Genomic DNA, 20,583 nt, shown 5'->3' with positions numbered 1-20,583 from the left:
GCAGTTCATTCGCTGTGGCTGAGCATGATGTCCATAAGAAGTGAAGGATGTGAGGTTGGGTTGAGCAGGAAACAGGGAGAGAAGTTTCCTGTTATGTATAAGAGCATGTTGTGTACCAATTAGACAGAGCTGTTCGGAGAAACAAGGCAAGTTTAACCAAGACAAATGAGAATGAATGATAAATAACTCCTCATATACAAATGATAAATGATGAACTGTTTTTCATATATGATCAACGTCTACACAGATAGACTTCACAGAACCATTCAGAATGAAAACATAAAGGAAACTTTTGATTTAACTAAAGGAATTGGTCTCTATTAAAGCTGGGGAAATTGTAATTATGGAATTCATAAGCTTGTGAAATGTTGAAAAGTTTTTTTTAATGTGTAAACGTTGTAATTCCTATTTTTTCATTAAAGAGGACATATTACATTATCCATCTTTTCAAACACTTCCCTGTGGTCTAAAAGAAACATCTGTGTTGTGCTTTGGTGAAAATATATCATGAATCAAGCACCAGAAGTTTAACACCTGCAGGCTTGTCATTTCCGCTGTTTTTGATTACTTTTACTAAAACACTATGAGTCAGAGTGTAAATGCATATGGATGTAGATCACATTTTCAAAGTGGACCTGTAACTGCTGCAGAGTATTGTATGGCAGAGTGCAGCTCGAGCTTCTCTCTCCATTTGGTTTCCAGTCTCGTCCTGCGCGCTCTCCTGGACGCACAAACGATCAGCTGAGCAGCGTCTCACTCTCAGAGGAAGATAGATAGGGCTGTGTTAAGTTACACTCCTTTTACGCTCTGTTTGGGGCAATTAATGACTTTTACTTCGTTTTAACATTTTATTTTAAACTGCGTATATCGAGGCTGTTTGGAGAGATGTAGGAGAGGATCGCTCAGCAAAAATGAACACAGGTGAGATTTTTTTTTTTTTTCACAGAATGGTGCTGGTTCATACGGTGTGTTGGTTTTCGCCTTTTTACCATATTTTGAGCGAGATTATTTGCTAGGAGGACCAACAATAAATCGCAGTTTTACTCATATTTTTACATTACATTTGTTCTTATAATCCCATGAATAGAAAGACAGTCCGACGGTAAAGTAAAGTGTGTGCAAAGCATTGTTTTTCGATGTAAGAGTAGAGCACAGAGTAATACAGCCAACTAATTCCTTGTTAACCAATTGCCTTTGTGAAAAGTAAAAAAAAAACTGTTTCAAAAGATTTGGCACCAATAGCTTATTTGTTGTATGAAGGATTGTTCTTGCGTTTCTTTGCTGCATTTAAAGTTCTTTTCTCTCAAAGCAGTAAATACAGTTTAAAAGGGGACCTCATACTTCAATCACAGGAAGTGAGTCAGGAAAATCCCTTGGATAAAAAAAAAAAAAAAACGTTTTCAGAGGATGTAAAGGATTACTCATTTATTGTGTCATTTTTTACCACCATTCTTTTTGTTAAGTTAGCTCTTTCAGTATGATCTGATGACGTTTGATAGGTTGCCAAATGACTTCTTTAGCGAATATTACAGAACAGTTAAGAAGAAAACTGCAACCACATAAGTATCTAAAATTTTTAGCAGCTTTAGGTCACAGGGACACAATACCATTGACCTGTAAGCTATTTTAAAGCACATAATCTTACAGTTTCCTTTTCCTGTTGTTCTCTCAGAGTGGGCCAAGCCTTCTGTTGCTCCAAAGCCAAGGTCTGTTTGTCACGCCAGCCTGAAGTGGCCCTCCCCTCTTATGTCTGCAGCCAGGGGTTCCAAACCCTCTATAGCCCCGAAACCTAAAGTCACACAAGAGCTTAATGGAAACCAGGCAAAATGTGTTCATGGAAGCTTTCTCACTACAGAAGTGGAAGGCGATGAAGAGCACAGGACTGAGAATGGTCTAAACAATGCTATTGAAGTCAGGTTGCCAACAGAGAAAAAACATAAAGTCTACATAGAGTGTCAAGAAGATTTAGAGAGGGAATCATGGGGGAATCAGGATGGAGAGCAAACGGGAGAGGAAGAGGAAGAAGATGCTGTTCAGCAGATGGACGAGGACTGGAGGTTAACAGACAGCGCTCTAACAGAGGAGGTGGACTCCCTGGAAACACTTTGGGTCAGTGATGCTGGACTCACAGCTGACTCTGAGGAGGTGATGGAGATGGTTGACACGGACATGGCGGAGGACATGAACACAGAAGGTTTCGATGCAGGAGAGGCCCTGGCTGACCCAGATGGCCTCTCGGTGGAAGACATTTCAGTAAATAGCATTGATGAGGAGGCAAGATGCTATGCTGCTGAAAATCAGCACATGAGAGAGAGGCAGGAAAGAGTACAAATCAACGAGATTGAAACAGGTGACTGTACCGCAGACGATCTGACTGAGTCCCTCACAGACGAACCTGATCTTCTTATCAATGATGCTGATACAAAAGTTTATCCAACGGATCGAAAGCAGAATGAAGATGAATCTGCTACTGACGGTGGCGTCACATGTAAAATGCTGAAGTTTGGACATGGGTTTAAAACAAAGGAAAAGGGCAAAAATCAGCAGAACAGTTCATTTTATAAACAGGTCTTTGATGCAAAGAGGAATGTGGAAGTGGAGGAGGAGGAGGATTCAATTCATGAACCTTATTATGTCTCTTCAGAGGATATTATTCAAGAAGAGATGAAATCCAAGAATGCCAAACTACAGGGAAATTATCTTTCATCAGCTGGTAACAGAGGAGTATGTGCTGAGAACTGTGACGAAAGGGCAAAAAATGGACAAACGAAATGTATGAACGTCGAAGATTACATGGAGCTTGGTCAAAATGGATACATCAGCAAAAATGTTGATGGAAACTTGGTAGGAAGTGATCAGAAAAGTAAAACTGAGATGTTGCTGAATCATTTGGACTGTGAACCAAGGTTCAGGCTTGTATCCATCTCAGTGCCAACAAACACAGACAGCTCCCTGGCATCTTTTCTCTCCCTGAATGACTCAGATGTCTTCAGAGATGAGGATGATCTAGATGGTCACATAATACCGTTTGTGGGTGATACCACTGACACGGAGAAGGATATCAGTGAGGATCATGTCTATGAAGAACCTGGGAACAGTTCAGAGAGTGAAAATGTTTTTCTCTATAATAGGAGGACAAATGAATTCCGTTCTGGCTCAGTGTCACACCAGATTAATAAAAACATGTCTGAGATGGGGTTGCAGTTCGTTCAGAAGCCCTACATGAGTGGATTTGGACAACCTGCAATGAGCAGCAGCCCCATGTTAAGCTCAGCGCTACACAAAAGCTACAACAAACCCCATTATTTGTCCCTCTACCCCCGCTCCCTCTCGATGGAGGCTCAGGACATGCCACTTGGTGCCTGCAGTTACAGGGAAGGATCCCCAAGACAAGGAGGTGCTATTTGTTCGTCTGGAAGCTTCTCCCGGTGTTCACCTTTGTCTTCAAGTGGCCTTTCCACTCCAACATCAGTGTCAGACATCCCTCCTCCATTTGAGCTGGCCTACATCACCAAGAGGCCCATCACTAAGAGTTCCCCATCGCTTTTTATTGAGGGAGACTCGTCAGAGAAAAGCAGGAAAAAGAAATCCTCCATCAAGCGCTTCCTGATGCTTAAATTCAGGCGGAAAACAGAGAGCAAGCCTGCTGTGGATGTCAGTGTACCCTCCCTTAAGACCTCTGTGGACTTCACCCACCACATGCCCAGCAGACTACTGGATCTTGATACACACAGTACAAGTAGCTCTCCACTGCTCAACTCACACTCTGCCAGTAAATCTAAGTTTTTGTCTGAGCCGGATTCGAGTTTTTTATTCTACAAGGACAGCAAAAGAAAAGGGAACTCTGTGGCCTTTCTTAATCGCAGCGTTGTTCGGGTGGAGTCCTTTGAGGAACGCTCTCGTGTGACTTCAACATCTCTTCCACTGACTAAGCCTCGCTCCATTTCCTTCCCCAACACAGATACCTCAGACTACGAGAATGTACCAGCCATCAGCTCTGACTATGAGAACCTTCAGGTCCCCCAGCGGAGGCCTGTCCGACAAGCCCCCTTTACAGACTTCTTTGACCGTCCCGGTAAGGTGATGTCCTCTGCCAATGACACTGATGGGTATGTGGACATGAGCAGCCTGCCTGGGTTCAGGAGTAAAACTCAGTCATCTGAACAGGAAGCAGAAAGGTACGCAAATAAAGCTTTTCTGGTGTTTAGCAATTTTGTTTTACCAACGTTTATTTGCTCAATTTAGCATGTTTGCATGCAGGCATAGTCAAAAAATGTTTTAGCTGAGAAGTATGGTGTATGCTTATAGACAAAACTGACCTGGTGATGGTGTTAGAGAAGAGGTGAAGCTATCATCAAAGTTCAGCCTGTGATTCAGGGGATGTCAAATAGAAAGTCTTTAATAATTTGATCATCAGTAGTATAAGTTGGTTGGCCTTTATGTTTGGTAACTTGCACACTGTTTGGCTCCATATGTTGTGGTCTGTAGTCCTTTGTGTTAAGCTCATTTCACAAATAAACTCCTGACATTTTATAAATAATTTCATAACATTCAGGCTTTACATTTTTTTATATTTTCAAGGACTGACTTTCAGACATGAACCTCACAGGGGGAGGTTATCTGTGTTGGACACACTCTTACGACTCTAAATACTGTTTGCTTTAGGTGAACGGGCAGCATGGTAGTGCATTATGCATGCAGAAGGAAGACATTCGACCTTAATGATAAATGATAACGATGGTCTCAATATTATTGATGATGATGACGATGGTGTTGTTTAGTAACAATGACTTTTAAGATGTTTCCTATACTGGTTTGAACTCTCAAGAACTCAAATGCACGTTACAGCAGCTCTGTGCTGCTGTAACACTGTAAATTTCTCCACTCGCGAGATGAATAAAGGATTATCTTATCTTATCTTATCTTAAACATCGTTTGCGCTTACTGACATTGTTTTCCTTTTTCTCGATCCTTGCTTATGTTGTCCTTATTCTCTGATGTACGTTGCTTTACAGTTTTATGCTGAAATAATAATTTTCAGGAAATGTTATTTGTTTCAGAGAATGTATGATCATAAAATCATTATTACCTTAAAGTCATGGAAACTCATGGACATTTCCAGGCAAAAACATGTTTGAAACTTGACCTCCAAATCAGGAGAATATGTCCTTTTTGAACCACAAATGTCTACACAAAACATCTTGTACTTGTTGTGATATAACAATTTGAACCAAAATTATGGATTGATGAGGAGAAGACATTTCAATCCATAGAACCATGCAGCAACTCTGTGCAAGTGAGTGCTTGTGTAGCTTGATGCAGCCGGACCCAATATTAGTGATGTCTGCCATCCTTTGCACTGAGCACAAGCCTTTTTTATTACTGCTCGGACACTGAGAACATCACAATGGCCCTGAAGGAGGACTTATAACTATTTATTATGTTGAATGCTGCTCTCAAAGCAGACACAGAGGACAATAAGCTCCTGTACCCCCAAGCTATGAGATGTAGAAAGTATGTTCCTGTGTGTTGTTGGGGCATGCTGGGTGGGTGGTATAGAAGGAAATGCTGGAGGTGATGACCGTGACAACGGTGGTCTCCTCAGATGTAAGTGAAAACAGGCTCATTTTAATCATACATCTAATTTAGTTGCAAAAAAGTGAAAAACATGTTGATGCTTTAAATGAAACCCCTGGAATTCATGTACTGGTGTTTTTATTTTTATTTGATCAGCCACACTGGGTGAACATTAACCCATCCCCCCAGCATTCCTGTTTGCCATGCCCATATCATACGGGCCGCTCAGGAAGATTAATAGTCAGAGCATTGTGGAGTCATTGCTCTTCTCTTAGCAGACCAGAACAACAGGCTAAGATACAATCTCAGTATGCTCTGTAGTCAGCAGTTGTTCACTGCAGCACTTCCCTCCCATCACTGTGGTCATCATGTGCAAGAGCAACAATGAAGGCTCAAAAAACGATGTTTGGTGATATGGAGGTCAAACCTTTGGTGTTTTTTAATACTGATACAGAACTGAGTGTAAGGGAAAATATTTTTTGTATTTTCTAGAATTTTTGTTGTTTTGTTGAATTTTTCTCAACAGTAAGTTGATTTACAGAAACACATGATTATAATCAAACATTTTTAATTTTACTAAACGAGCCCTATATTAGAATAATATCTTTAATCCAGTCAGTCTTTTGTTGAAGTCATGTTTCTATTAATTCCTAGTTAGGGCCTGTATTTGATCCTTTTTTGCACTCCATATGCAACCATAGCCCTATTCAGTAAAAACTTCAATATAAATCGAAAAACAAACTTCTTAACACTTACACAGGGGTGTCTGTAATTATATCAAAGCAATATTTAATTGGGCAGCAGACTCAGTGGTTTAGGCTGTTAGTTTTACAGTAGCCTGAAGGAGCAATATTAGCAGATCATACTTTGGAGATTGTTGGCGTCAGTCTCTCATCACTGGAAATCTTGTAACAAACCTGAGGCAAAAAGAAAATGACTATTTCTTATCTCATCCTGTAATTTATCTCCATAGATTTCCCCTTCAGCCATCCTACAACATGGCAGGAGAAGTGATGAGGGCAGTTTGATTCAAAGTGATATAAAAGCCTAATATAGCTCTGTGCATTTGCTGTGTGGTTCAAGCCCCCCCAGATATCTCATCCAAAGTTTGATCCCTTCAGCAGTAATGGACCGTGTAGCTCTAATGTGTGCAATGCTGAGACCTGAACTGCTCACATATGTTGTTCATACGCAGCTAATTTGCATCTCAGTGGGGAGAAATCCACTGGTGCTTGGAGTGAAACATGGCAGCAACACTTGCAAGGCGTTTGGTCACATACAAGATAATTGCAGATCTACTGTAACTTAAGGATGTTTTTATTTGCATAGTTTACACCCCCTATCGAACTGCAGTCATTAGCATATTAATTTAGGTTCCCTGCAGAAGAGAATTTGAAAGCGTAAAATAACGACATGCATCCCAAGTTGGGTACAGAAGTCACTGCAGGCCTTTGAGGTTTGGTTTATTGAATTCTCTGTATCTGCAATGTTTTATCTATTCAGGTTTGCTTCTAACACTGAATATGTTTATTATAGTAATATTTCAATATAGATAATCAAAAAGGAGCATAAAGATGGGCATAAAGTTGGTAAAATGAAATCCATTTGATTTATTCTTCATGAATAAAAGCTGTAGGGCAGAACACAGTCCGTAGGGTAAAACCAATAAGTCAGATTTGTGGATAATTTTTATTTTTATCTACATTCAAAACTGTAATGCTACATTTCAGACAAGACCAAGGTGTAGTTCAGTCCAGGGGTCAGCAGGATTTAGCAAGATGGAGTCACAATATTATTAAAGGACTAAGACCAAAAGTTTTTTATTTGTATGTTTTTACAAAAAGTTAGGTACGATTGATAATGAACATTTCACATTTTAGGGAATACACTTGTTAGTTTCCTCGCCATATAGTGGAGGGCAGAATCAAAACTTGAATGAAGAGGTTAGAACTAGCAGTCTTTTAGCTTAGCATAAAGATTGAAAATTGGGGGAAGCATAAAAAATGATTATATGTTTTTTTTTTAAATTAATTTTTTGGTGAATGCAGGAGAGTTTTGTTTCAATTGGACAAAGCCATTCAAACTGTCTGTTTTTCCATGTTGTCATTGAAATCTCAAAATAATCATACTATTTCTTTCGAATAAATCAATTACAGGAGTAATATCTCTGTTGGGTTGAAACTCATTAATGATGTTCATGCAGAGGCCTTAACTTACCAGCACAAGTTGACTTGTGTTTATTTTAAGAGGTTTGTTTAAACCATAAACTCATAACTAGCACAGATGCTTACTCCTGAATTATTTTAACCTGTATCAGTAATGTTTCTGTCTTATGTATGCACATTGAAGAATTTCACTGTACCAAATTGCTTATCAATGCATTTCTGCTGCATACAACATTTATTGTCTGCATATTAATGTTGCTCTGTTCAACATTTGACTCTCCTTTTCTCTCACCAGTGCCTATACAGAAGCCTACAACGTGTGCTCAGCGGCTCTTGCTCCACAGAACACTTTAGTGGGTGATATCCTTAAAGAGACAGCAAGCGAGGAAGACCAGGGACAAACATCTGATGAGGAAGATGCAGGTTCAGCCAACAGTTATGACAGACAGGTTAGTTCTGACATGTCCTCTCCTTCAAAAAGGGAATCATTTCTTTGTTCATGTGACGACATTCCCAATCAAAAGGCTGAAAGGATAACATAGTTGAAGAAAAATAGACTAAACTGTTTTCATCTTGGGCAACTGCAGGAAAAAGTCCAGCTTTTAATGTGAGTTAATGTGCTGCTACAAGGCTATCCTCATTATTTAGAAATGTTATTACTGCCTAGAGACAATGATAAGAGGGAAGACAGGGATAATTGTTAAAGCGGTGCAGAAAATGGATTTGTTTTTTAATACCTGGGGTTAAAACGAGTTAATAACATGATTGTTCACAGCCTGATGGCAGATCCAGAGCCTTTTACATCGCAAAAGAGCTGGTGGATACAGAGAGATTGTAAGTCACAGTCTAACTTTTCCATCTGAACTTAATGGTCATCAAATGGTAAGGTTCCCTTCACCCCCTTGGTTAATTGTGTTTTTCTTTCTTTACAGACACGTGAAAGCCCTCAAGCTTCTCCAGGATGTAAGGAATATACTCTTTCAGTTCTATTGCAATGTTATCCTCATGTATCTATCCAGATATTTTTTTATACGTTGTATCATAAAATAGAGTCTGAACTTCAAATAAAGTTGAAGTTATTGTTCATGAAAAGCAATCCATTTTCTGTAGATCAAGTAAACCCCCTCATTCCCTGCAACAGGAAGTTAATGTTCTGTGAACAAACAGGACTTTGTGCCCAACTCAAGGGCATCCCAGAAGTGACAATGATGTGCTAGTGACAACCAGTGCGGCCTGAGTAACCACTGATTCTGTGGTCTTATCAATGATGTGGTGTGATCTGATATTTTATGAGCTCCCTGTATTCACATTATGCTGTAATAATATTGCAGAAGAATAGAAGAAAGAACAAAGAGAGAAAGAAAAAGAAACTTTGTAAAACTATAAAGAAAAAATTTGTGTTCCAGGACTTTCGGGAAGCAGTGGGGGCAGCAGTCGGGGACGAGGGGGACCCTGTGCTGGATGAGGAGAGACTTAGAGAAATTCTCAATGAGCTGCCTGATGTTTACATCCTGCACCGCAGAATCCTCAACGAGCTGGAGAATCGAATTCGACACTGGTGAGGCACTGACACTGTCTCGTGTTGTCAACACAACCTGCACACAAATGGAAATGAATTATTGTGCATTATTGTCTCTTCTGTGAACACATTAATGCAGTTAATTAAGTCTTAAATGTAACCTAAGGACTTCTTGCATCACTTAGGGAAGAGAGCCAGAGGATCGCAGACATCTTTCTATCCAGAAAAGCAGAGTTTTTGGTTTTTACCACTTACATTGGCCACTATGACAGAAGTATGAGCCTGCTTGATGATAGCTGCCAAACATCACCTGCCTTTGCAGCCATTGTTCACCAGTTTGAGGTAAGACCGACAGGGCTTCTCAAACTATTAGTACAAAATGTGGACTGTAAAGCTTCTTACTCGTTTTATTGAAGATAAGAGTGAATATTTAAGCAGAGTTCAGTGTGTGTGCAGTGTGTCTTACATGCAGTGATAAGGATGAAGTGCATGTTTTGTTAAAGTAGAGATGGTGAGAAAAGTTTTTTACTGGACTGTGTATTACAGAAAGGCACCCTTGTGGCTGACATTCACAAATGCAAATCCTTTAAGGTTTAAGCAAAAGGAGAAAGGCTAAATGAAAGCAATAATGAATTCAGAGCAACAGCTACACAAATATGTGTACAGTTAAATGTAACTGTCATGACACCCAAAGGAAAAATAATGGCCTTGTGGTTAGATTTAAGAACAGATGTGTTTCTTAGGAGCCACTCAGAACAACAATTAAATGCTAACGTCTTCCTCAAAACAAGGGAATCCTTAAAATTTATGTTGGTTGCTCATCCCACCTGCTTCTTTATGCTCCACAACAGCACACTTTTATTAAGGAGTTATAATTAGCCTCAATTAAAGAACAGACACAAGACAGCGTTTTCTAACCCAGTCAGCGAGAGAAGCTATTAAGTTGATAAATTTAAGATATGAAACACATTAAACTGTTTGCTTGACAATTCAACAGGGAGACTGTAGCAACAGTTTACTATCCAATATTAAATCCAAAATTACATTTTATTCAGCCATGGACCAAAGACTTTTACAGTATTTTTTTCGTCACTTTATAGACCACAGAGGAGAGGAGTTGGCCGGATGTCTTTGCAGACCTGCGCAGTTTTGTTGTCTCTGATTTAAGGTCTGCAGATTCTGCGACGCACCCTGTGTCTTAATGTTAGTGCAGGAAGCTCAATTATCTGTTTGCCTATAAGCATTATGAGTTCCAATAATTACGAGTTTATAATTGGAAAGAGCTGACAAAATAAAGTGCAGCAGGACAAAATAAAGAAGATCTCTACGACGAATATTCATTTAAATGTTTGTTTGTGTGTGTGAGTCTTTCTTTGTATTGAGACACAGGATGTTGATATAAAATAGAGTCCTGTTCACACTCTCTCTCTTTTTTTTACACATTCAGTGAGACCTTCTGCCTGTTTGATTGCTTTGTCAAAGTTCATGTAGATGTCTGCAGTATATCTGGACATTATGAGCAGCAACGATACCATTAAAATGTTTTATCTGTTTAATTCACATCAGCAGCAGAGTCCAGCAGGGGAAAAAGTGTCTCTGAAACATCAGCTCCTGCAAGTCATCGTGCGTGTCGCCCAGTACCGCATGCTCCTCACTGGTCAGTCTGGTTCAGGTTTCTTTTCTGAATGAAACTGTACTTCACTCTTAGTTGTTGCATTCATTTGTTCTGTCTGCTCTTACAGATTACCTGAACAACCTTTCGCCGGATTCCCAGGAATATGAAGACACCCAGGGTATAGTAAACAAACCGCTGAAGTAGTGTGGACAGAGGTGGCTCACTGTTACTCACAGGGGGGCTGTACTCGCCTGTGTTTGTGGCTCTGTGTTAACACAGAATTTATTTGCACTCATTTGGCATGGAGAAATGGCCATGAGAGAGCCAATTTAGAGGGTTTCTTTGTTTGCAGTGGTAACCCACCAAGCAGTCATTTCAGCTCTTCTTATGTGATGACTGTGATGTGTAATTCATGAGAAGACAAGTCGCAGCAAAACTGTCTCTTACATTCGATAAGGGAGTTACCTTTGTCCCAGCCTGCAGACAAAGTTGGGCATCTGACTCATCAGTTTTATGTTTTTATTCCTTTCTACAGACATAAAACAAAGAGACATCTCAACATTATAAATGCTCATTGTGGAAGCGTTCTTGTCTCTGATCTGTGCTTCTTTGTTTGTTTTTAACAGCTGCTGTGGCCGTAGTATCTGACTTTGCAGATCAGGCAAATGACAGCTTAAAACAGGGGGTAAGTTTCATTTGTAAATCTAAAGGCTCACACACAATATGCACTGGATTAAAAACAATAGCAAATAGCATAGTACTTCAGATAAGTTTGTATATGTGAAACAAAACGTCTCTGGGTTTGAAAAAAGTCAAATTCTGTGAATGCATGAAAAATGGATCTTATGTACCATTGAGCCTGTCATTTGTTCAAAGAAAAGGTCCTGCACCAGTTTGCACCAGCTATCTGTAAATTCAATTGCAGCCTAGATTGAACATAAGTTTGAACTTACTAAAGAGTTGATGCTCTACTTACTTTTAAGGTGTTGCACGAACGGACATAGTTCCCACATAAACCATACAATAACTTATATGTACTACCAGCTCCTACAGTATGTTGTGAAGCACTTTGTGGCCTTTGTCTGTGAAAAGTGCTATATAAATGAAACACACTTACTTACTTGTGGGTGTATAGTTCTCTTTAAAATAACTTGGGATCAGGATGAGGAGGAGCAGAGGGTTTTACTAACTGTTTCGTTCCTCAGAAATATATGATTAAGTTTCTGTGTTGCTAACAAACAATTACACAACAGATGTCAAAACATTTGTAGTTTCAAAGTATTGTTTAGTGTAGACTGGACACCATCACTGAGGACAGAACTTGCCCTGAGCTGGAGCCACGGGGTGCTGCACACATTTTTAGAAGAAACAAAGGAAAGTTAAGTGCTTCCAGCATGAATGTAGCATCACTATTTACATTACAGGTTTGACTAATGTATACACAGGAAGTAATATTAGAGCAATTTCAGTTCAATAGATTAACAGAAAGACTCCAAATTGAGCATGAAGTGCTTGTGAATCCCTTCATCTTTATTGAGGAAAAATCCTCAGTTGTCAAAAAGTGTTGATTTTACTTTTGACCTAAAACACTTATTACATATGTCATAGCACAAGTCAGCTGTTAGTTAGAGTTCTAATTGGCAATAAAAACACTCTGAGATTGGGGCACTGTCATTTTAAGAATGCTAGCATGCTGACGTAGCAGGCTCTGAGCCTCGTACTTGCATGTTGACTTTTTATTAAGGGGATTATTATCACAGTTAATCTAGTTTTGGTCATGAACCAGTGATGGCATTAGTGAATAGTCTGACTCCCTTTAAAGAGAACAATTTATGCCTTACCAACCTGATCCAGGCTAACTTAGCCATTAATGAGTCATTGATAAGGTTATATTTCAGAGGAGACTGAAAAGGCTCGTTCATGGTTTCTCTTATTTCAGTGTCTCATTTGCTCTCCCTGTCTTTTTTCTGTCTTTGTCCCTCAGGAGAACTTGTTGCGTCTGGTCAACATAGAGTACAGCGTACTCGGTCAGAGGGACCTGCTGCAGCCTGGCAGGGTATGACTCTGATAACAGCATTGTTTCTGTTTTAAACTGCCAGCCCACCCTGTCTGCTCCACCACCCCTGCACTGCCCTTTACACAATCATACAGCTGGGAATCCCCAGCTGACCAGTTTTTTTTGTTTTGTCTTTTTTCGAAGTATTTATTTTGTCAAAAACCTGTAACGTGTCATTCTTACTGATCATTTTACTTTAATAATCATGTCAGTTTCATTTGATCCTGTGTATGTGCTTTTTAAAACCAGGTCTTTGTGAAGGAGGGCACCCTGATGAAGGTCAGCAGGAAGAGTAGACAGCCCCGCCATCTGTTTTTGGTAAACATAGTTTTTGAATTCACTTATGTACACATATCCTATTTTTCTGACTTTCATAGTACTTTAAGAGTAAGACGTGATCTTAATGATTTAAATACACTTATTAGTTCTAAATAAACGTCTCTGTCGGGTTGCTCAGCTTCTGCCTGGTCTGTTGCTGTGTGCAGACTGAGCTATTAAGAGCAGGTTTCCTGACAGGATGTTTCTGAATACTGACTTCCTGAGCCGGTTCTCCCCTGACAGCACAGGGAAGGACAACATCAGTTTCTTATATACTGAAGGATCCTGGTACACCTGTGAAGTCTGGGACTCCGATTGTGTTGTCTAAATGATGGTCCAATACATAGAGTAAATATTTGAAAATGTGCGGTCTGTGTTCAACACTTAGAATGTATTACTGAAATACATAGACACATCATAAAATGAATCAATATAAAATAACTTCATCTATGTACTAAAGCTTGTTGGTTTGTTTATGATCATGAAAATTGTTACATTAAAGATCAACAAAGATATTTTAAGAGACTAAAGGCCTGTCTCTTTAAATAATATACTGATTGTGTTAAAATGCCATCTACTCCCTTCTCCTCATTAGTCCTCAATATATATCTAGCTGATGAAACTACAAAGTTTAAATACTATTGTGAAAAGTTAACTACATTTGTTCTCAGTTTGATGCATGTTGTTCCCTCGACAGGACCATGGTTGTCTTCCTGACTAGTTGTGATATCCTTAATTCATGCTTTTATATTCCTACAGAAGATCATGTGAATACAGCTGTCAAACCCTGCACATGCATCAATCAGCAATGTGAAGCTCGTCTGTTCAAATAAAGTAACAATGAGCACTTTTCCTACTGAAGAGGGGTCTTTGTAGATATACTGAACCCTTAAATGAATATGAATGAGAGCAAACAGTTTGGTTCACATATTTCTCAATGTATGAATCAAACATGAGTGCACAGCCAAGTTCTGTTTAAGTCTAGTGTGCCACCTAGTGGAGAAAGGCTGCACATACATGAACAACAAAGCGTCCTGGTGTGTGTTATCGCTGGGATGAGGGAGGTGGAAATAACGTGCCAGGGTTGGAGTTGAAATCAAGCCGTCCACTTCGAGGACTAATAGCCTTTTCACGGGTAGTGCATATCACCACTACAGGCTTTCCCGTGCTCCCATTTCAAGAATTTACAACTGTAAGTAATGAGTGTTATCTCTTTCTGTTATCAGATGAATGATGTGCTGCTGTACACATATCCCCAGCAAGATGGAAAATACAGATTGAAGAATACTCTGCCCCTCACTGGACTGAAGGTCAGAGTCCTCCATTGACCAGGTTTTACATTTCAAATAGACATACGTTTTAATGGAATTACACCTGAAAGCATTTTTCTCCAACAGATCAAAACTAAAGGCAATAAAACATGAAAAAACATTTAACATTTTTTCTGGGGGGGCTTTTTGACTTCATTTGGCCAGGAAAGTGTTTGCCCCTATACTGTAACACTATGTCTTCTTTCCCTTTACTTAGTCTTTCTGGTATTTGACTTATCATTTGATTAATGTCCCAGGTCAGTAAACCCATCATAGAAAATGCCCAAAATGCCCTGAAGATTGAAGGAACAGACATCTCCATCACTCTGTCTGCGAGGTAGGACATATGGTAGTGTTTGAATAATGGATGGTGTTGAATAATGGTAGTGATTAAAGGTTGAAACCTGTTGAACCTTAGTGGGTATAAAATGTGTTACGCTGCAGCTTGGTGTGGATCATGTTATTGCTGACCTCCTTTAGAGTTGTAATAATATAGGGAGTTTTTGTTGATGATTTGCAGTTCCTTCCTCGAAAGAGAAGACTGGTTTTACACGCTGAGTCACACTGTGACTGAACATACTAGGGGTTCTTCGACATTTAACAGCTGCTCAGGAGAGGTGAGCAAACAATAATCTATATTTTTCACTTTCTGTTTTGGTCACCATAAGATTGAGTCCATTTGTGTCATGCGACAAGAATTGTCCCATGTAACTGCCAATCACCACACTGTGATAGTGCTTTCCTGTTTCTGTTTGTGCGTTCCAGGCAAGAGACTGTCTGCGTCTGGCTCTCGGAGAAAAAGCTCCTACACTTGTTCCAGTCTCACAGGTGATGATGTGCATGAACTGCACCTCAGACTTCAGCCTCACTCTGCGCAGACATCACTGCCATGGCTGTGGGAGAGTGAGTCACACACGAATAAAACATTGTGCTCTATAATGCTTTTCTATCTGTTAGACAGGATGCAACAGATTCTGTGTTTTTGACATGAATGCACTGTTTGGTCATATTTTGAGTGTTCCTGAGAAGCCTTTTATGTCTTTTCATTGTTCGCAGATTGTGTGTCGGAGTTGCTCGAGGAACAGATATCCACTGAAATACATGAACAACCGCCTGGCCAAAGTGTGTGATCACTGTTACAGCGAGCTTAAGAAGAGAGGTGACTACTAAGATATCTACTGAAAGACATCAGAGATCTATTTCCAGCTAACTCACTAAAATCTAGAAAGCAGTAAATAAAGGAGCAAGTCAATCTAATTCATCAGTTTAATTTGCACCTAGAAACAGTTATCTTTTGTTAAAAGGACTGCAGGTAAAGGATAAGGATCTAAAATGTATAACAAATTCCTAAATTAAATCTCTAAAGCTGAGCCTGATGTTTGATTGAAGAAAACAAAAGTCCATTTTGCAGACAAACAACAACAACTTTTGTGTTACTTCACAGTATACATGTTACTTGCTTACCCTCAATATAATTCAAGAAGAAGAAGCATATTGCTGTGTTGTTTTGTCATACAGTTAGATTTACAGTTTACCTGCTGTGTAGCTCTGTTAGTGCCGGTGTGACAGTCTTGTCCTCTGCTGTAATGAAATTGTGTATTTCTTTAGGAGGAGATGTGTTCTTGCTGTCAGGTGATGGCAGCCCTCGTCCAAACCGCTCCAGTCGTCCCCTCTCTTCTGTGTTCCAAAACATTCATCCTCCCAACATCTGGAGACATCGCAAAGGAACCGCCTCCTTCACCCAGGTACAGTCCAGTAATAGTATTCTAAATGTTCCTGTTTACTCACTGATTTGACAGCAATGCTATCTAAAGCCATTTACACATTGAGGTTCAGCACAGGGCCATAACAAAGTTCTGCTCTCATTATTCCAGTGTACTAACACATTGCATCCACAGAACCCTAATGGTGGGATTTCACATTGTGTTAAAGCATTGCAGTAGCCTCGCAAAAGTGTGACAGAACACACAGACCAGGAGCTTCACACACATTCAGAGATGCACACACACGGCACTGTTTCACCCCACCAGTTCTGGCATTGCACATTACCACCATCACCACCCTACTACGCCTCTGTTATTCTGTTACTACCTCCAATGGCAGATTTGCAGATGAAGGGCTTTAACATCCTGCCTTGAATGTACCGTATGTAAATGCCATAAGAAACATTACCATCCCTTCCTGCTAACATGCTGTGCAGGTGACAGTGTCGGAGGAGGGTTCCATCAGTGGCAGTCTGCATTGCAGCAAGAAGAGCAAGAGGAGCTGGAAGAGACTGTGGTTCCTTCTCAAAGACAAGGTGCTTTACACCTACAGAGCCCAAGAGGTGAGGGGAAACATGCACTCCCCTTTAACCTAAACAGCATATATTCACACTCACACTGTGAGACAGTGAGGTTTAAAGCTGTCAGGTTTTGTTGTTTAATTACTAAAAGTGCTAAAATGCCATTAGTTATAGTATCTGTATCTTATGATCCATTTCTGTTTCCCTGCTGTATTCTCTGTCTGCAGGAAAAAGTAGCATCTGAGAGTTTGCCTCTGCTGGGATTCACAGTAAAGCTACCTGACAGAGTGCAGGGAGAGGAGGAGGCCAACATTTTCCAGCTTTACCACAAAAAGACCTTGTATTACACCTTTAAAGCCTCAGACAACTGCACAGCCCAGAGGTGAGACAAAGAGACATCTAATAGCTAACTTCAAAATGTTTGAAGATGTACCATGAGAAATTGTATGCCTGTCTCTTTATTAATGTGTTATTACAATAAGGAAAGTAACACCAACATTAAAATGTTTTGTAATGAAGTTTTGTTTGGGATATGCATTAAAACCTCATGGGCAAAGTGTACAAATAATTATTGACAGACTATAGACATCACAAGACCTGAGAAAAGCACAAAACCCAATTCTTTCTGAGCTGTTCTGATTTTTTCTGAGCAGTAGTAACGGACAGCACAGTTCAATATGACCTCCGCTAATAATGTCTGTCATGCTTACAAAAAGAAAAAAAGTTGTGTTTGAACACAACTGCATGTCACATAGTTTTGTTTCTAATTTTATAATCCTATCTTCCTACAGGTGGGTCAATGCCATGGAGGAAGCCACAGTTTTATAGGATCAGCTGTTCTGGGTAGTTGGCTGGAAATAGAAGTCTAATGTCTTTCTTCTGCTACAAACCGACTGTGAAACCAAAGTGGTAATCTGATAATGTCTGCAAGTTGAAACTTGCCTAGCTGGACTGAATAAAATAAGTCATGATGTTCTTTGAGAGGGGACATGATTACCTACTTTGTCAACCTCCTGTGTCCCCCGCCTGCTGCTGCAGCAGGTGTGATGCTGAGAGCCTCGACAGGCGTTGGCCCAGATACCTGCCAGTGTAAAATGTTACATGGTGCGACCTGTATTTCCTCCCAGAAGCTGATATAGACATTCCTCCAGATCAAGGAGAAACTATTGGGGGGGAAAGGCATTTAATGATTTGAATTATTTTTGCACATATCTAATGTTTTAAAACCACATGAGAAATCATCAAAAAGATTGGACATATTATTAGTCATTGTACTGTTGCTTCCAGGGAGGCTGAAAAAACTGTCATTTATTTCACAGCCATTCAAAAATACCAACATCTGACATGGCCTGATGAATAATTTAGTTATGCCTTCATTTTTACATGTGTTCTTTCACTGCATTGATTGACTCATATTTTAAAGTACAGGCTGTGATGTCAAAGAATGGGTAATTTAGATCTTATACAAATGTGTGTTGCTTTATCATGTACTGTATCACAGGAGATTGTCATGCCAGTGAATGAATAATAATTGTGATATTTTCTAGACTTATATTAAAAGTAATTACTGAAAACAGTTTACCTTAATCACATAAGCAAAATAACTTCATTTACTGTACTTAACCTAATTTACTTAAAGTGCTTTTTATCATGACAAATCTTTCCAATGATTTCTTTATTGTTTCAAATACTTTAAAAAAGATGAATGTACATTCTTTTTTGGATTAATACTAAATATCCAGACATGCACAGATCAACTCTGGATCAAACTTTGTACTGTACTTGATGCAATGAATGTTTAAATGTCTAACAATATTATTTTAAAATAAAATAATAAGGCTTAAACGACAGAAATTCTCTTTATATTTTCTATGTGTCCTCTTGCTGTCCTCTAGGGGGCAAGTAAAACATGAAACTTTGAGCAGGCTGTCATTGACTTCCTGTCATTGTGACTTTGCTGAGAGTTCTGTAAACACATGAAGGCTGGATGTTAGCCTCCATGCTACTCAACAATTTACACTCCGGTTAAATACACTATTTATGAGCATATTTCATTCTAACATGTCATCTATGTGTGGTCTGTTTTCATGAAAAGCCAAGCTGGCTGTGTGTTTCAAATCTCACTTTATGCTGCTTAGAAGACTGACTGAGTGACACGTAGGCCAGTGTGCAGTGCGGCCAAAGAAAGGCCAGGCCTGCTCTGCTTCTTGTTCTCCCCTGAGAATTCCTGACCTGAATAATTTCAGGCAGAAAGTTTGCTTTCTGGGGCTGATGAAAAGTTGCTCATACCTCGTCCTATATAGAAGACAGATCATTCATCACTTTGCTCTCCCTATCTAGCCCTATTTCTGTTCTCTCCTCTCTCTCTATCACTTCCCTTTTTTAAAATAAATCTTCAGAGTTGTCCTTCCTTTGTTGCTCTTGGTTATGATACAAACTCCTTACAAAAAACTGTTTTTATAATAGCTTATCATCCCACATTCCCTGCACCTGTTTCTTCTCACTAAATCCTGCTGCTGGGTTAATTTCTTCTAATTGGCTGTTCAGTGCACTTTGTGAATGTTGCATGAAAAGATGAACCCGATTTTATCCTCATAAAACCCTAAATCTGACTCGAGAAAGAAATGTTTGATGTGAACTGAGAGGTGTCACCAGCTATACAGAGCCTTCATGTTTTGTTTTTTTAAACATGCTTCTGCTTATGTTTATCAGGTCATACCACAGCAGCAGAAACAGGAAATCATTCATTTGAGTGTCTAGAAGAGTTCATGCCAAAACTGCAATAAATAGTCATTCAAATGATGAAAGCTTTCTGTCACCAGATGGTAATAGAGATATTTTTTTCTTTATGGCGAGACTGCAACAGTGTCATAATCCAAGTTTACGTCCATATTGCTCCAGGCTGGAGCTATGCAGAGGAGCAAATAATCAATCATACACACAGCCTACTCAATAAGCTTGGACGCTTTCAGCCGTTTCATACAAGCTGGGCCTCAGGAATTTAAAAGAAAAAGGTGTCAAATAAAGTTAAACATTTCTCTTCATCAGTGGCATTTTTTTTTTCATTGACGTTGCTGAGACAGAAGAGTTGTGAAAAACATTTTGTAATGGCAACCTCACTAAGAAACTTTCTGTGCATTTTCTGTTTTAGAGTGAGTACTAAGTGCAATGTTTGTGTTCATGTCGTGAGTTACAACAGCATGCTTTCTTATCTTTCACAGAGTTGTGTGGGCAGCAGATCCTCGGGGGGGGGGGGGGAGAAAAGATTTGATCACATAATAAGCATAAAAAAACACGTGGAAATAGGACATATGTGAGAATATAGCTGGTTCCACTTGACATTGGCTCGACATTTTCGGGTTTACACCATGCCATGTCTTGTGCTTCTCAATGACGAGGGGAAGGGCGGGGGGAAAGTGTGAGAAAAGGCTGGGAGAATAAAGAGATGCACTTCTATGTCCCACTTAGCAAACTCTTTGCAGCCCACACTGCCAAGTCAATGTTACACCTATTCCACCTCCCCTAGCTTTAAATAGCCTCTCCCTCAACAGGAAAAACAGAGAAAAACACACAGCCTTCAGCACACTCCTCACCTCTGACTGAACATTTATTATCCCTGTTGCTCAAACAGAGAGGCTTCATCGTGCTTTTCATTCTTCTGTGACCATTCTGTCACCAGCAGCTAACTGCAGAGACAGTAGTATAAACAAATGTGGGGCCAGCAGCTGTCACTTAGAGA

The 20,583-nt window shown here is 39.7% G+C and overlaps 1 protein-coding gene across 3 annotated transcripts; it reads left to right on the top strand.

Moving 5' to 3' along the window:
• The first annotated feature begins 701 nt into the window (after nucleotides 1-701).
• Nucleotides 702-18,698, top strand: fgd5b (FYVE, RhoGEF and PH domain containing 5b). 3 transcript variants are annotated; one of them, XM_079341559.1, is made up of 21 exons: nucleotides 702-921; nucleotides 1,673-4,178; nucleotides 8,038-8,191; nucleotides 8,518-8,576; nucleotides 8,675-8,705; nucleotides 9,149-9,300; nucleotides 9,447-9,603; nucleotides 10,831-10,918; nucleotides 11,004-11,054; nucleotides 11,503-11,561; nucleotides 12,861-12,932; nucleotides 13,182-13,250; nucleotides 14,477-14,560; nucleotides 14,818-14,897; nucleotides 15,081-15,177; nucleotides 15,326-15,463; nucleotides 15,617-15,719; nucleotides 16,169-16,305; nucleotides 16,761-16,886; nucleotides 17,072-17,226; nucleotides 17,636-18,698. In XM_079341559.1, exons 1-21 carry the CDS (start codon nucleotides 912-914, stop codon nucleotides 17,670-17,672), a joined length of 4,365 nt encoding a protein of 1,454 aa, XP_079197685.1. In that variant the 5' UTR covers nucleotides 702-911; the 3' UTR covers nucleotides 17,673-18,698. The 3 variants fall into 3 exon arrangements, with proteins under 3 accessions (XP_079197685.1, XP_079197686.1, XP_079197684.1); XM_079341560.1 differs by having other exon boundaries at nucleotides 10,828-10,918; nucleotides 16,761-16,859; XM_079341558.1 differs by having other exon boundaries at nucleotides 10,828-10,918.
• The last annotated feature ends 1,885 nt before the right edge of the window (nucleotides 18,699-20,583 follow it).

This window comes from Symphodus melops, assembly GCF_947650265.1.
Source record: "Symphodus melops genome assembly, chromosome: 4".
NCBI classification, from domain to species: Eukaryota; Metazoa; Chordata; class Actinopteri; order Labriformes; family Labridae; genus Symphodus; species Symphodus melops.
This window is presented reverse-complemented; position numbering and strand designations above follow the sequence as displayed.

What these genes read in the sequence shown, in the direction of transcription:
- fgd5b (XM_079341558.1), top strand. An exon ending in CTGGTGGATACAGAGAGATT is followed by an intron (nt 8,577 to 8,674) that starts GTAAGTCACAGT and finishes CTTTCTTTACAG; the next exon opens with ACACGTGAAAGCCCTCAAGC. An exon ending in CAGCGAGCTTAAGAAGAGAG is followed by an intron (nt 15,720 to 16,168) that starts GTGACTACTAAG and finishes GTATTTCTTTAG; the next exon opens with GAGGAGATGTGTTCTTGCTG.